This window comes from Coenobita brevimanus, chromosome 86 (genome assembly GCF_032717465.1).
Source record: "Coenobita brevimanus isolate Jiangsu-jjx chromosome 86, ASM3271746v2, whole genome shotgun sequence".
NCBI classification, from domain to species: Eukaryota; Metazoa; Arthropoda; class Malacostraca; order Decapoda; family Coenobitidae; genus Coenobita; species Coenobita brevimanus.
Window position 1 is genome coordinate 29,511,680 of NC_137039.1, and position 16,577 is coordinate 29,528,256.

Sequence of the window (16,577 nt, forward strand, 5' to 3'; positions counted from 1 at the left end):
ACTCTCTACATGACTGAATAACCTCTAGATATAACATTCTTGTATAAAGATTCTTCCTCATACAAAATTAATGGTATCGTACAACACTTGGATTATTCATCTATCCATATGCTTAATAAAACTCCCTACATAACTCGTTAACGCATAGCTACACCTTTTCTGTTATAAGGAGTCTTTCTAATGCAAAAATATGTGTACTAATATCGTGTTACACATTTGGAACACTTGTCATTTTGTCAACAGGTTCGGTATCTCTTCCTTCTCGAGAATGGCCGCCTCAAAGTCGGAGGATGTTTTGGGGGAGAAATGGGACCGTTGTGTAGCTGACACACTCATTAAAATGGGTAAGATAACACTCTTTGTTGTAATGTTGATGCACCATGGTATAAATATCATCTTGAGTGCAATAATTGGCTTGCATGGCCTGTTAATGGTCATGCACTACCCGGGTGTCTTCAGGCCGGTTACCAGTTTCGCTAATTATTTTAGAGATCTACTTCAGGATGACGAAATATGAATATCTAATCACGTATATTTTTCTGTCAATCTACCGGTCTGTTACTGATGATAAAGTGCTTGCAGTTCATTACAAAGCCTGTGCTGTTACAAGTTCGGTAGCCTGTGTAACAATATCATAATAAAGTTTCAAGAGCTTACAGTATGTATCTACAGAGTATTTATCATTATTAAAGCCATATGCATTTTGAAAACTAAATAATGCTGTAGTTGCATTGGCTGATATTGAGAAAAGGTCTTGTCTTCTGTTATATATACAGTATATATATATTTTTTTTCACTTATGGTTGAAGAAATTTTAGGTTAATAGTGTGTATTGTTCTAAGCAATTTTGGCATATCTGTTTGGTAAAGGATTACTGTAATGCAATTTTTTCTCAATAAACATGTCAGAAATCAACTTTACAGTAATTCTCTTGAGCCGTGGTTACACGAAGATATATTCAAGTAGTAGTAGTCGGAAGGGCAATAGCAAGAGCAATGAAATTCTTGCAAAGGTGTTCACACAAGCAGTTTTATCCTTACTAGAAAGAGCAAGCAAATGTTGCCAGGAAAGTAAGATGAACGAATGTTGTCATCTTCCTTACTGTCTTCCTGATGCATGCAGGAATACAGCAGCATAAAGTGAAAATAGATGCCAACGAGAAAGTGAAAACAGATGCCAACAAGATGCTGCTATTCTGGCGATGTTAATGATTGGAAAAAAAAAAATTACATGAAAATGTTTGCAGATTCACAAGTAGCTTGCCAGAAGGTGAAATGAGAGTACAGTGTTTATTATAAATTGTTCAGAGAAGTCTGTGACCTTGAGTGAATGGGAGGCATGGATGTAAACAAGCTGGTCAAGCCAACATCCAGTGTGTACTACTCCTGTGCTTTAAAAATTATAAGTGTATTTTGTCTATAATATACTGTATAGTAAAAGTCCTCCTCACCAATGATCTGAATATCCCAGTACCGATACTCCTAATTTTTCAAGGCAAATTTTTTTTTATATTTTGGGAGGACTTTTTCTTAATTTTTCTGGGCTTTATCTGGCTTGGACTTGCTCATGGACTTGGATGCACCGGCCTGCAACTATTCAGCTACACTATTATGCATTTCCAGTGAGTAAGCACTAACCCATATAATTTCAAGTGTTTATTTAATGATCATTTACATATTTTTAAAGTTTTCAAAGGTCCCTCCCAATAGTCCGAAAAAACAATAATCTGAAAGACCCTCAGTCCCCTGCCATTCGGATTACAGGACTTAAACTGTATTATCTAACAGATAAGCACAAAACAGCATTACAATTTTTGTAATTCAGTGTAACATTAGCATGCATTTGACCCCAGATATTGATGGACATCTTTAGTGTTCAGATGGACATGTCTGTCTGAGTATCTTTTCTGAATAATCGACTAGAAAAACTTGAATTTTCAAACATCAAGTAGAGCAACCATTCTGGAAGCAAGAATTGCTTAGAAGTGTCTTATGTGACCAGAATTTAGACTATTCATGTTGGTTTACACTGAAAATTGCATATCACATAGAGGTCACCATACCGGTCCTTTGGAAAGATGCATGGTTGGGTTACGATATTTTACTGTGATGGAAAGGGATATCAGAAAGGATGTTTGAAGTTCAAACTCACTTCAGTCATGACTGAGTGTGCATATTGTGAATACAGTAGTTCAGAGGGGGTTGGGAGGGGGAGGCAAAGCCTCCAAGTTAGTTTTTTTTGCATAAATGGATGTCAGAATCAAATTCACCACGCTAAGCCCAGGGATTCAGTTTTAATCTGAGGGAGTTTAGTGTAATGGTAAAAATTCATAAAATTTATTTGTACTCTTACCTTACTCAGCTGGTGGTGTTGTTCCGCTCTGATCTGCCTAACTAAGCAGATCCATTGACTACAAGCAATTTGCTGCCTTCCTGTGGAAGACAAACGCTTCCCCCTGGGTCAAAACAATGTCCCTCCACATGGCAAGGTATGGGGAAAAAGGGGGAGGCATAGCCCACAAGAGGATGAGCTGTGTTAGAGATATGTATGGGACTTTGATTTCCTGGTAAATGAGGTGGAGTTCCCCGTCTGGGAATGTTATGCAAGGCCAGGTACCAGGTCACTCCCATGGTAATACCTCCTGGGACAATAGTAACCATTCACCTATTACCCTTTTGGTGGTAGGCTAATGGGTGCAACACCTTGCCCAAGGATGACCAAGGACTATGCAGGGCAGGGATGTCAATCTTCCCTGAGTCGGACACATGCTTCAACTACATACTCAAACTCAGGGACCTTCCTAATGTCTATCTGTCTATCTATTGCCAGATGTCATAATCCCGTAAAGAGTGGCCATTTGACTCTGAGTTATTTGTTTTACTTTCCTAATGTGTGGAAAGGTATTTATATTTTAAAATGCTTTACTCTACCCTCCTTACATAAGGCACTAGAGGTTCTCGCCTCTCCATGGAATGTAATATGAAAGGGATGAGGCGTCTTGGCTAGGGATGTAGGACACCATTTTTGCACTTAGGGAAGTGCTTTAGTGCATTACTGTATATATTAGCTGGTATTATTATAATGTCTTTAAGTTAGGTTACAGTAGATGAGGTTAACTGAAGTTAGGAAAATTTTTCCATGGAGTATTAAGACCACCTGAGTGAGGTAGGAGGTTACAGTAGATGAAGTTAATTGAAGTTAGGAAAAATTTTTCCATGGATTAGTAAGGCCTCCTGAGTAAGGTAGGAGAATTAATATCTGTAAGGGAAAACATTTAAAAGAAGATGAGAATTCTTCATCAGCACCCCTCCTCATCTTATTTTATAAATTAACATCTGATATCTCGTGGGCCGTAAGATGCCACGTGTGCAGTTTTGGACATATTTTTGTTTTGTTTTGTTTTGTACTGGCCAGGAAATTATTTATGTATTTAATTATTTTATTTTTCCTTTTCATTCAGGTGGTGGTCTTGCCCTTGGAGTCGTATTTTCAGCTATTGTCTTCAAGAGTAAGTATGTTTCTATGTTTCAGTGACAAAATCTGTACAGAACCTAGTTACAAATCAGTTTGTTTTCAAGGGTCAGCATAGATGCACAGATTAGTTAAGATTATTGAAATGTGAAGAAAATGCCAAAGTGGAAGGAAATCAGTGAATAAAATGACAAAGTTTAATAATACAAGAAAGTGGTTACTTACTTTAGTGATATTTTGACCATATTACTGTTGCAATCTTCAGTTTTATTCAGGTTAGATGCAGCCTTCATAAACCCATTACTACAAGAGATCTCTCAAGTGAATTAAATTGTATTGTAAAAGTAAGAATAAATGAAGAAAATACTAGTACAAAAAAGTAAGAATATATGAAGAATATACCAGTACCTTAAGGCAAGAATAAATGAAGAAAATACCTGTATGTAAAAGCAAGAATAAACAAAGAAATATCAGTACATAAAGGCATCAATAAATAAAATACCAGTACATAAAAGCAAGAATAAATGAGGAAAATGCCAGTACATAGCAGCAAGAATAAATGAAGAAAATACACAAAAGCAAGAGTAAATGAAGACGGTGAATCACCCCATGTAAAGTCTTAATCAAGTACTGACTGTGTACCACAACCAAATCATATGTCAACTCATCTTTTCTTTTGTTACAGTGATATTACCACTCAAAAACTTCTGTTAATGTTTCTAAAGCAGATTTGCCAGTTTACCTCCATGTACCATAGTAATTATGTCAAAGAAAAGAAAATAATCATAGGGTCTGTTTCTCTATCTATTGCCAGATGCCTTAATCCCATAAGGGGTGGCCACAAACAAATTGCCTCCATGTTGCCCTGTCCAATGCCATTTCACTGCCCTGCTCCCAGCTCACACACCCACATCTCTCATATACCTCTTCACTTCATCCCTCCATCTCATCCTCGGCCTCCCCCTCCCTCTCCCCTCCTCCACCTGACCCGCATACACTCTCCTCATCAGTCTCCTGCTCTCCATCCTCTCCATATGGCCAAACCACCTCAGTGCATTTCTTCTAATGCTTTCTATCACATCCACATCACAACGCTTTTTCGCGTCCGCATGGCCAAACCACCTCAGTGTATTTCTGCTAATGCTTTGTCACATTCACATCCACATCACAACGCTCTTTCACTACCATATTTGACAGTCTCTCTCCATGTAACTCCACATGCTCCCCTCAAATAACTCATTTCCACTGTGCTCACTCTTGACTTGTGTCCTTCCAACAAGGTCCAAGCTTCACTTCCATATATTAGGAATGGTATCACAATACCCGGTACTGTCATTCAGTGACTTTTTTACTTTTATGGTTACTTCCCGGTTCCATGTCACTGCTTTCAAAGAATCAGCAACCTTTCTTCCCTGTTGTACCCTTTCAAGCACTTCACCCTCTAAACTTTCATCCTTACTCGTCACACTACCCAGGTACTTAAATGCACTTACATTTTCCATTTCCTTCTCATCCAGCCTCACTGTACATTCATTGGCTTTATTTCTCTTGAAGACCACAACTTTACTCTTCCCTACATTCACCTTTGGATTCCGTTTCTTACACACACTCCCAAACTCATTCACCAAGCCTTGCAGTTCCCCTTTGTCTTCACATAACAATACAGTATCATCTCCAAACAACAGTACAGTGAATTTCCAAACATTGTCCTCTCTCATTAGGGTCATTCCAACATCCACTGCCCTACCTTGTACCTCTTTTATATCCCCATTCATATACAGATTGAACAACCATGGGATCATGACACATCCCTGTTTCAGTCCAGCATTCAGATAGAAAAATTCACTCAGTTCACTATCCACTCTCACTGCAGCTTTAGCCCCCACATACATACTCTTCCTGGCATTCAGCAACTTCCCATTAACTCCATATATTCTTAATATTTTCCACATTCCTTGCCTATCCACCCTGTCATATGCTTTCTTCAAATACATGAAGGCTGTATACAACTTCATTCCCTTCTCTAGAAACTTTTCCACAAAAGACCTAAGAGTAAATATCTAATGTACACAACCTCTTCCCTTCCAAAAACCATTCTTCTCCAACTAATTTTTCTGTTATTTCCCCAACTCTGTTAATAAGTATGCTACCATATACTTTTCCTGTTACACTAAGAAGACAAATGCCCCTATGATTACCACACACTTCTTTTTCCCATTTTCCTTTGTACAGGGGAATAATTATACCTGACTTCCAAACCTCCAGGTCTCTTCCTTCCTCTCAGGCTAATCTGCACATCTTCCATATCCATTCTACTATTATCTCTTCCCCATGCTTCAGCATTTTACCACACGCTTCATCAATTCCTGGAGCTTTCCCCATTTTGACTTTCTTCATTACTTCCATCCTACTGATTTCTTCCTCTCTTTTCACCTCCCTTCTTCTCCAAGCCATTCCCCAGCCACATATACTGTACTCGCATTCCTTTCATTCTCTGTGTTCAACAATTCCTTAAAGTGTTTTCTCCATCTGTTCACGTTTTCTTCCTTCTCCACTAGTATTCTACTATTTATATCTTTCACTCCCTGACTTACTTCTTTACCATCATGTCTAACTCTCTTTACCTCTTTCCAGAACATTTTCTTACATTCCCTCCACTTTACACTCAGATCCCTTCCAAATTCCTTATCCAGTCTCTTCTTACTCTTACTAATCTTTTCACCTCTGTCTTCCTCTCTACTTGTAACTCTCTCTTCCATCTCTCAACTTCCTCCACGCTCCTGTTTCTCATCCATTCACTAAAAGCTTTCTTCTTTTGCACCACAGGCGGTCTCATCATTCCACCATGCTGTTCCTTGCACTCCCTTTTGTCTTCCCTTCACCCCTCACACAACTTCACATACTGCACAGATTACTTTTGTGAATATCTTGCAAATACCTTCCATGTACCCCATCTGCTTCAGATTGTGTTTACCCAGTTGCTCCTCCACTTCTCTCTTACGGTATATTCTTCCTTTTTTCCATTCTCTTGCAACCTTTCTACACTCCTTGTATGGACTACTTCCTCATGTCCATCGCCTCACCTACTCCATTTCATTTGAGCCTTGTTTTTCACCACCACCAAGTGGTGGTCAAAGTCCACCACCTCAACCTCTGAATGCTCGTGTTCATTACACACCTCATTCTGTCATCCACACGCATAAAATCAGTCATTGCCTTTCGTTCATTCAGTTCGCCACCCACCCATCTCATCACTTGCCACATACACCTGTGGATCATTTTGTGTCTAAAGAGGGTATTGGCTATCACTAACCCCCAGATGTCCACTAAAGCACCACCATTCTCATCCACTTTGCTGGCACACTCCACTCTCCAACAACTCCATCCAGCTTCACATTCCCTACTTTTTCATTCATATCTCGAATCAGCAACACTTTCTCATTCCAGTCAGACTTTTCAAGCACACTTTTGCACTTGTCCGGAACTCTTCTTTCACTTAACTTGCAAAGTGAATCACCTGTAAACTGACTGGAAGGGTGTGTCACTTTGCTTTAACACTCTGAATCCATGTGAGGCCCATATTAGTTTATTATTACTTCTACCAGATGATTTATTCAGCATAGGAAATGCTGGTAATCTTGTATCTCGCCTGTTCAGTTCAAAAAGTCTGTCCTAATCCAACAATGATCATCTGGAAGTGGCTAGAGTAAAAAGAAAAAGGCATCCCCAGATATAAAGGCTTAATGATATATTTTATATTCTGTTAGCATGCTGTATTGTTACCACCTAGTGATTTAACTGAGCCATAGAGAGAGGTATTTTCTTGAGATATGAGTAACTCATTGCAGTACAGTGTTCACCTGGCCAAAAACTGCCATCTTTCCACCTTAAATGCTGAGCAGTAATAGTAGATTAACACAAGAAGATGGTGCTGGTCATTAAAAAGTGCTATGGAATGGATGTAGAACCCTAGTATGGCCTTCTGCCACCAGGTTACAGAAAATAAGCTGCAAAAGGACAAAATCTGGGCCAGGTTAATAAACTATACCACCAGGTGATTTGACTGAGCTTTATAGAGGGAGATATTTTGTAGAGAACCGATTAACTCATTCAGCCTGGGCGATGTCTTCATTTTATTCTTGCCATCTCTTGATGACTTTATTTGGTGTATGATACACATTGTGAACTGGCACGGTATGATACAGCTTTCGTAACATGTCCCCAGTACAAAAGGCCTTCCCTGTGTTGAATCAGATCACCTGGGAGGATCATGAATAGATTAAAAATGGATGTTACCTAGTTTCTGGGAGTTAAAAACAGTCTGCATTGACCTCATCACAATCGTATGTCTCTTTCCAGAGGTGGAAAAAAATAAAAGCCTCAAAATAGGAATTACTGTATAAACAACACATGATCAGAGTAAAGCAGTTAGTCTATCATTCTATCTCTCTGTAGTCATATACCATAATCCTGTAAGGGGTGGCCGTTTGACTTTGAGTTGGTTGTTCCATGGGGAGGGGCACTGCCCCTCCTTCATCCCACTTGTTGGCACATGGGGAACACCTGTGAGTGGGTTGGTTACATGGTTACCACCTAGCATTTCCTGGCTTGCAGGAAATCATTAGGCTTGTCATTCAATGTAAAGCCATTTTAAAAGGAAAGAAGAGTAATAAAAAGTGAGGAAAGATGGGAGAAACAGGAAGAAAAGGAGAGCAATCACTATAGAACAGTGATAAAAGTGAAGGAAGTAGGCAGCACTACGTCAGCTGAATGGATAATGGTTGCCACGACCTACCACCAAGACCTTTTGATTATTATTGATGCACTTGGTTGCTTTATCCATGTTAAAAGCCAAAATGAAACTTAGGCAATTGGAGGGCCATTGATTTTCAACTTTTTAACTGCTAAGATTTCATGTTTTGGAACAGGATCGTCAGAAGTCAACTTGAATATAATGTCTGAAATGCATCAGTAACAACAAAAAGGTTAACCAGAGTTACTATTATAATTCCACCAATTCCAGGGCGCCCATGGCCAGTGATCTTTGGGTTGGGTACTGGCATGGGGATGGGATATAGCAACTGTCAGCATGAGTTCAACGAGCCTTTCCTTGTTAAAGCCGACAAAATAATCGTAAGTTTTTTAATGTTGTGGAAGGAGAGTTTAAGGTGCTGATAATGTTTAATGCTGTGCACAGTATCTTGATTTCAGTCTTCTGTTGTTGTACAGTAAGTGCTTGTTATGAGTGCCCCCCCCCCCCCCTTTTTTGCCATTAAGTCATAAATACTGGTAATAGAGTAATTACAAATTCATTCCATATAAAAAGCTGACTAACCCTCCATCATCCAATCCAGCACTGTCCCATCAGGAGCATTGCAGCCCAGTACAAGGCTACTCACAGTCAAGAAATTTAATTAGTAAAACAATATACAAGGTTTATTGCTCACATAATGCCACTCAGGGATGCTTGAGGCTGGTCACTCTCATCTTAAATGTCAGGATCAACTTGCCTAGACCTGGGCTCCTACACTTCTCATGGGGCAACACTGGGTTTGATGATGATGATGATGATGATGAGAAACATTGATACCACTGCCAATGAAGTTGGACAGAGATTAAGTATTCATCCATACCTGTTTGTTTGTGTATAAAATATCACAAAAAGTTACTGGATTGCACCCATTACACACCTCATTCTGTCATCCACACACACATAATCATTGCGTTCCTTCATTCAGCTCACCACCCACCCTTCTCATCACTTGCCACATATACCTGTGGAACATTTTGTGTCTAAAGAGGGTGTTGACTATCACCAACCCCCTCCCTGCACAAATGTCCACTAGCACACTGACAATCTCATCCACTTCTGCAGGCACACCCCTCTTCAAGTACTGTACTCCGTACACCTTCACATTCCCTACTTTTCCATCCATATATCCCGTCAAAAACACACTATTCCTTTCAGACTTTTCCATGCATGCTTCCACTTTTGTCCAGACTCTTCTTTCACTGTGCTTGCACTATCTTGCGTTGTCACACACACACAGACAGTTATCCACATTTGTAGTCTAACTTTCAGTCTTACCCACACAATCCTTGAGCCAACTGATCTGTACTCTCTTATATTCTCCTTCCATCTCTTGCACACAACACAAACTCTTTCTTTTGCCCTCTCATTCTCTCCTACTCCCATGCATATACCCCATCCATACTCCCACTCTCTCTTACCTCTCCATTTTGTCTGTTATTCCACATACATCCACTAATACATCCTCAAGCACCTGGACAGTCTATCTTTCACACCCCTTACAATGTCTGGGTTTTAAATGCTGTTACACACACTTTTTAAAGTACATTTGTAAGGGAAATAAGTACAGGTATGTATTGTTTTAACCACACATTCATCTTTCCACAGATAAAACCAAAGACTGCCACTCCAGAAACTCCAGCAGCAGAAGCTAAATAAAAAGTTGGTTAATACTGTTTCCTTTTGTACTTATCACATAAAGTTCCATTCTTGATTAAAGTGGATATATTTAACTCAGGTTTTGTCTTCGGGATACTGTGATTACCATGTCAATTCAGCCTGAAGTTAAATATGTACTATAGCATTATGTTGTAAATAATACAACTATTTCTGGTGTTTACTTTTTATTACACTGTAGATGATACTGTGTTCTGTATATAATGGTTAAGGGAGGGGGGGATACTTGTTATAACTAGAAATAAAAGAGGATTAATAATATATTAAAATTTCTGTAGGAGTTACAGTGATCATAAAATATGACAGGGAATGAAATGCAGTACAAGGGTACTTATGTTTACAAAACATTTCTTGTATAAGTTATTTGTACTTAGATTAATGATCACAAAAGTTCTTTCTTATTAAGGTATATACATACCTGTATAACTCTGAATTCAGTATCACAAGGTGCTGATAGTACTTGGCATGATATAAAACTTCAAAATACTGTACTCTATATACAATTCCATGGCACATTGCTAATGGCAGTAAGAATGTATTTCTTTATCATACTGAAAATAAACAAAAAATACACTTCAATCTAGATTTTATTCATATCTGACACTTTTGACAACATACCACTGATAATCATGCCTCATTTACAGTATATACAAAGTACTAATGCACAGTACTTCCTGAAACATCAAGACAAATGCCCATCAGTTAGCTGTATTGTTTCTATTACACTTTCTAGGTTGTCAACACTAGAAAGAAGTCCTTCTCCATTCTCAGTAAAACTATCAAATAAACTCGAGTCAGATGTTCCACTTTTCGAGGTATCTCCTGGTTTGTCTGACAAGCCCGAGCTATTAGCACAAACTTCCATTTCCTCACCATATCTATCACTTAAAATCTCAGTTGTTTCTTTATCTGAAAGACTATCATTACTTTTATCATTTTCTTTCTGTGCATCAGCAGTCTGAATTATCTCAGCACTTTGGTCTACACTGATATTTGGCCTGGTATCTTGTTCCTGTTTATTCTCATCACTTTTTATGGGTGATACTTCCTTCAGTTTCTTTTGATCACACACTTTACCCTGTGTGTTATTTTGATTTTGTTGATCTTCATGTTCTTTGGCACCATTTAAGGTAGGATTCTGAAGCCCTGGACCTGAGTTAGTGTTTCCCAATCCTTTGTCAGACTGTGACATTTCATAACTTTCATCCAATTTGTTTTTTACATTATTGTTAGATTTCTTATCCTTTTCTGGAGTACTGGTACAAATATCACTGTCTGTAATCACCATAACTTCAGCCAGACTATCCAAACTGGCATCAATATCATCCAAACTCTCCTCACAGTTCTTCTCTGGCGACTTTATCTCTCTGTATTTCCCATTGCGATCAGGCAACCACTTGTACAGGTTCTTCTCATTGGCCAAGCTACACTCATGTTGACTGTGGAGGTGCTCAAGCAGGGCATCACTGGACCTAAACTTAATCATGCATATGTGACATCTATATGGAGTTTCATTTGTGTGTTCCCATATGTGTTCTCTTAGCTGCTTATACTTTGGTAGCTTCACAAGGCAGAGCTTACATTTATAAAAGCCTTTCTTTGGTCCATGGTGTATGCTGCTGTGTGCAAGAACTGCATCCTGGGACTGAAAATGTTCATGACACCTACGACACCTTGTGCCTTTAATAACTCCAGAGCGAGACTTGCACCCTGGTTTTTTCTTATGTGGTGATGAGATGTGATCATCACTGGTTTGATTGGGAGAGATCTGAGCAGTTTCCTGTGGTGATGGTATTGGGGAAGTTTGTGGCTCCAGCTTAACTGGTGATACTGCCAGACTGCTATCAATGCCCAGTTCATGAACTTCTGAAGATAAGATCTTGATATCTCTGTTAGACACACAGCCAACAGTTGGGAGTGGGATATTTGGTACGTTCTGTTCAGGTACTTGGACCATTTTATATGTAGCTATACTTCCTGGGGCAAGACTGACAGAGACACTTCTTTCCTGAGGAACATTGCACAGTTGAGCTCCATTTTCCAACAGTTCCTTTTCATACGGAGGCAATCTGATGCATCTTTCCTTCATGTGCTTCAATATTGCTTGTTCTCTGAAGTACCATATCCCACAATAGCCACACACTAAAGGATGCCTTGATTTTGATGAGCCAGATATTACTGGCAGGGGAACATTCTTTCCTGGTATCAGTAGGGTACTGGCCCCACCAGATGAAATATTTGGTGACTGTGACAGGGAACTCTGAGAGGAGGTGACTGCCTGGGGACTTTGGGATGTTGTAACAGGTGAGGATGTAGGCCTATACGGAGTTTGATCTTGAGATAAGGACCCTATCTGTGAAGGTACTGTGGTAGGAACTGGTGACGTCATTGTGGTAACTGCTGTGTTCTTGGGTTGATCTACATCAGTAGCCTCACTTGTAAATGAGTCAGAATTGTTTGTAACCTCATCCTTAACACCATAGACAAAGCCAAGATCTTCCAAACTAGCCCCTGCTTTGAACCGTCTGACAATGTCTTTAGGAATCCTTGGACAATACTTCCAGACGTGGCGCTTCATTTCTGCTTCACGCCTGGTCACTATGAGACAATATTTACAGGTGATTGGACCTCTTGGACTGCCCTTGCCCTTAGATGGAGACTTGGAAGATCCTGGCTCATTAAGGAAATGCTCGTCAACATTTCTCTTTACTATTCTGAAATGTGGCCCACCCTCAACTGACTGTAAACAACTGATATTAACACCTGGTGACAGACTATCTTTCAACGACTGTGGAGCATGAGTACAATCATGCTTTAGATGTCTTCGCAATTCTCTGTCTCTTCGGTACACTTTCTCACAGTACACACACTGATAAACATCACTAATTGTTGGACTTAGATTTTCACTTTGGTATAACTCTGAATCTGGTGTTTTGTGAGCTTGTGTCTTATGTCTATTCAAGTCTGTTACTGATGCAAAGTGGCTCCTACACATAGGACACTTGAACCTCTCAAACCCTCCAACAGTAATTTTCTCAACTTCAGTGTTATTCAAGGGTTCTTCATATTTTGGTCGCTTAGTCACTTCATTCTCCTCTTCACCAACACCTGGACTGCCTCTCTTTTCTCCCCTACGGCTACGTGACTTGAGCCGATGGAAGAACATGTGCTCACTCAGCTCAGCTTTGGAGAGGAAACTTGCATCGCAAATTTCACACATGTAGTAGAAGTCAGCATCTTTGTACACGAAGTTACTGGACAACTTAGGAGGTTTCCTTCGACTTACAGACCGCTTCCCTTGGCTTCCATTCTCTGTTTCATCCTCACCAACATTCTGTTCAAGCTGGACAGGTACCACTGGAGAAGAAGCTGTTACTGTGTTTGTGGTGCTTGGTGCTTCTGCTCCAGTGAATTTTATGGTGCTAGGAATTGTGCTTGGAGGTGGCATCTCAACTGGACAAGCATTTTGTGGTTTAGGTGGCCTGGGATCCTCGGAGACACTTACTGGTACCATCATAAGAGGCTTGGGTTGTATTTGTGCTGGCGGCTTGGGTTGTGTTTGTGCTGGTGGCTTGGAATGTATTTGTGCTGGTGGCTTGGGATGTATTTGTGCTGGTGGCTTGAGTTGTGTTTGTGCTGATGGTTTGGGTTGTGTTTGTGCTGGTGGCTTGGGTTGTATCATTGTTGGTGGCTTCGGAGCAATAGGAATAGGAGGTCTTATTACAGTGGTAGTTGGGGCTTTCTGTGAAATAGGTACTGATCTGGGTATGTTGACATTTTCTGGAAGAGACTGTTGAATGAGCTTCTTATAATCAGACAAAGTAACTCTCAGATGATCATTGGGCCCCGAATTAGGCTTTGTAATAAATGTTTTCTTTGTTCTTCGTGCTTTCTGTGGCCTTGAGTACCTTCTTGGCAGTTCTCTGGGCTTACAATAAGTTGGTTCATAGCATTCACACTTAAGGCTGTGGCAAGTTTTGCAAGAGAACTGGCAGTAGTACTTCTCATCCTCGTATGCCCAAGCAAGGTGATCCAGCAGATGATGCTTCAAAATTATCTCTGCTGGAAAAACCTGGTCACATATGTTACAATGATATTTGAGGTGAGTAATACTATGCTTGATCATTAGCCACTCTGTCTGAAAGATCTTACTGCATGTAGGGCACTGATATCCAAGCAACACATTATCATCTGAGGAATATCTGAAGTTATAGGTCTTTTGAGATAGCATGGTTGTTGTCTGAGGGGACTGAAACTGTGGTGTTCTTTTCACACCAGAGGGCTGCTGAGATATTCTGGTGACAGGGAATGACTCTTGAGGTTTGTACGTTTCTTTGGGTAAAATGCTGGAATATCTTGAGGTTGTTGGCCGACCAACTTGTGGCGTCTGATTTCTGGCTGCTTGATTGACCTGGCTGGGAATATATCTTGGGATGGAAGTACTGGTAGTAGTAGTAGAAGCCTGAAACATGGGCTTTTCTAGTTTTACTGTCTCCTGCTTTTCCTTCTGGTTGGATTGTAATGGCACAAGATTTCTGCTATTGTTTCCCAGATTATCAGTAACCGTTTCCTGCTTGACTTTTGACTCTGGTGCAGAATCAGTTGAGCTTCCAGTCACATTTGCAGAGGCTGCTTCTTTATTTTCCCCCATAGGAGAGGGTAACACACACTTGTAATCATTTTTCATGTCTAACGGTTGTGCTGTAGTAGTTGTAGTTGAAGTATTAAATAATTCTGTCTCTTGAACAACACTGGCTGGTTTCTTAACAGCATTACTTGATCGTACAGTGACATTTGGGATAATGTGACCTCCCCTGGAAATTTTGTACATAACTTCACAGTCATTTGAGGGAGAAGGTGGTTTAGAGGTCTCTCCCTCCTGAATGCTTTTACTGGAGCATGGGTCACCTGGGTACGGCTCAGGAACAAGACCTTTATTAACCACCTCATGATCCTGTCTTTGACTCGCTAGCGATGATATGCCATGGCCAGTGATCAACATTTTTTCAGCTGCAGCCAAGGAATTGTTATGATTGGCTGTATTGGAGATTAAGCCACCTGTTCCCTCATCATTACACTCTAAGGGCTTCAGTTTTGTGTTGGTTATCTCTGTTTGCTTGTGAAAGTTATGGCCACCGACCTTTCCTTTTGCCTTTCTAACGAGTCTTGTCTCGGCGCTGTTTTCCATCTTATCACTAAGTAATACTGAGTTTTCCCACAACTTCTGGAGTTTTTCTGAATGTGTCTCATTTTCCTTCTTCATAGCCTCCACCAGTTTCTGGGGTGAGGGTTCGGTTTTCTTGCCTTTAGTGGGAGAACCATACTTGTCTTTAGAGTATCCAACGGCAAGTATTCTATTGCCGGTGTTCTTACTGATGGCATTTACACCCTTTGGTAACTGCTTCCACTTGATAGACTCTTGGGTTGGGGTGGCTGAAACAAAGAATCAGTCAATTACCATACTTGTGATATGATTACCAGTTTATTCTGCCTGTCTCTCTATTTGTACAGCCCTAATTCTGGTGTGGGTGGATATGAACAAATTACCTCCATGTTACCCTGTCCTCTGTCATTAGGCTACCATCCCTATAATCCACACTTCCCTCATTCATATACTTCACCTCATCCTCAATCTTCCCCTTCCCCGCTCTTCCTCCACCTAACCCACATACAGTACACTTAATCAATCTATATACCATGTAATTAAAGTTAGTCAATTCATTCAATTAAAAACACACCTAATCCAATGCATTATTAGTATTTGTGAGGTGTTGGGGTCCAAGGGCGGGCTATCATAGCCCAGAACATTTTGCTCCTCATTACAAGGACATCTTCAAATTTTATTGAAGCTATCTCCACACAGTTTTTTCAGCAATAGAAAGATTTTATGAACAGGCACCATCAGATGCAGCCTTCACCACAAGAGGTCTTCTGTAAGTTGAATCATGTGGAGACAGCATGGTTAAGAAAAAAAAATATTTTCCTTGTAGTGAAAGGGTTAAGGGTAGATGGCTGAACAAGCCTTGTGGCATTAAAGATCAACTTCCAGCCACCACACAGCAATTCAATCTGGTACACAAAGAACATTGCTTTCACCTCAACTGGCACCTCAGACCACTAGAAGACATGGCATCAAAATACAGGTTGGTTCATACATAATACTCCTCTTCCATTCGGCCAAGTTATCAATGTCTACCCTCATTTATTTCCTGCTCCCACTGCCATATCCATGCCCATACCAGCAGACTGAGCCACAATATAACATGACACCAGATGAATTTCTTGTGGAGTACTACTTACAACCACTCTGTAATACGCTGGCAATGTCAATATGATAACCCGTGAAATGTGGACTATTCCATCATTAATCCTTGGTGTTAGAAAGGGACGCCTTCTTGCAGTCTTACTGACATAACCAACTAGCTCTGCTGTCATAGTTAAACATCCCTCAGTCCTCTCCCAATCCCCCAAGAGGAGGACGATGAACAGGAGGAGGAGGGCAACTTCAGCCTGCAGTCCACCTCACACTCAGGTTAGCCTGGGATTGCAACTATGGTACTACTACTTCTACTACAATCATAAATCCTTCAACACATGATCTCTTTTCAAGCTGAATAAA

General features: G+C 40.2%; 2 protein-coding genes across 2 annotated transcripts in view; one reads left to right on the forward strand and one right to left on the reverse strand.

The window, feature by feature from the left end:
- The first annotated feature begins 246 nt into the window (after positions 1 to 246).
- On the forward strand, positions 247 to 10,109 carry LOC145410814 (MICOS complex subunit Mic10-like). The gene is made up of 4 exons (XM_080280933.1): positions 247 to 344; positions 3,461 to 3,508; positions 8,495 to 8,604; positions 9,890 to 10,109. Exons 1-4 carry the CDS (start codon positions 269 to 271, stop codon positions 9,938 to 9,940), a joined length of 285 nt encoding a protein of 94 aa, XP_080137059.1. The 5' UTR covers positions 247 to 268; the 3' UTR covers positions 9,941 to 10,109.
- A 56-nt stretch (positions 10,110 to 10,165) lies between these two features.
- LOC145410634 (uncharacterized) overlaps positions 10,166 to 16,577 on the reverse strand; it is a 39,112-nt gene continuing 32,700 nt past the window's right edge. Inside the window, 1 exon segment of the mRNA XM_080280747.1 lies at positions 10,166 to 15,391. Within this exon segment, the coding sequence (XP_080136873.1) occupies positions 10,641 to 15,391 (4,751 nt within the window). The 3' untranslated portion in view covers positions 10,166 to 10,640.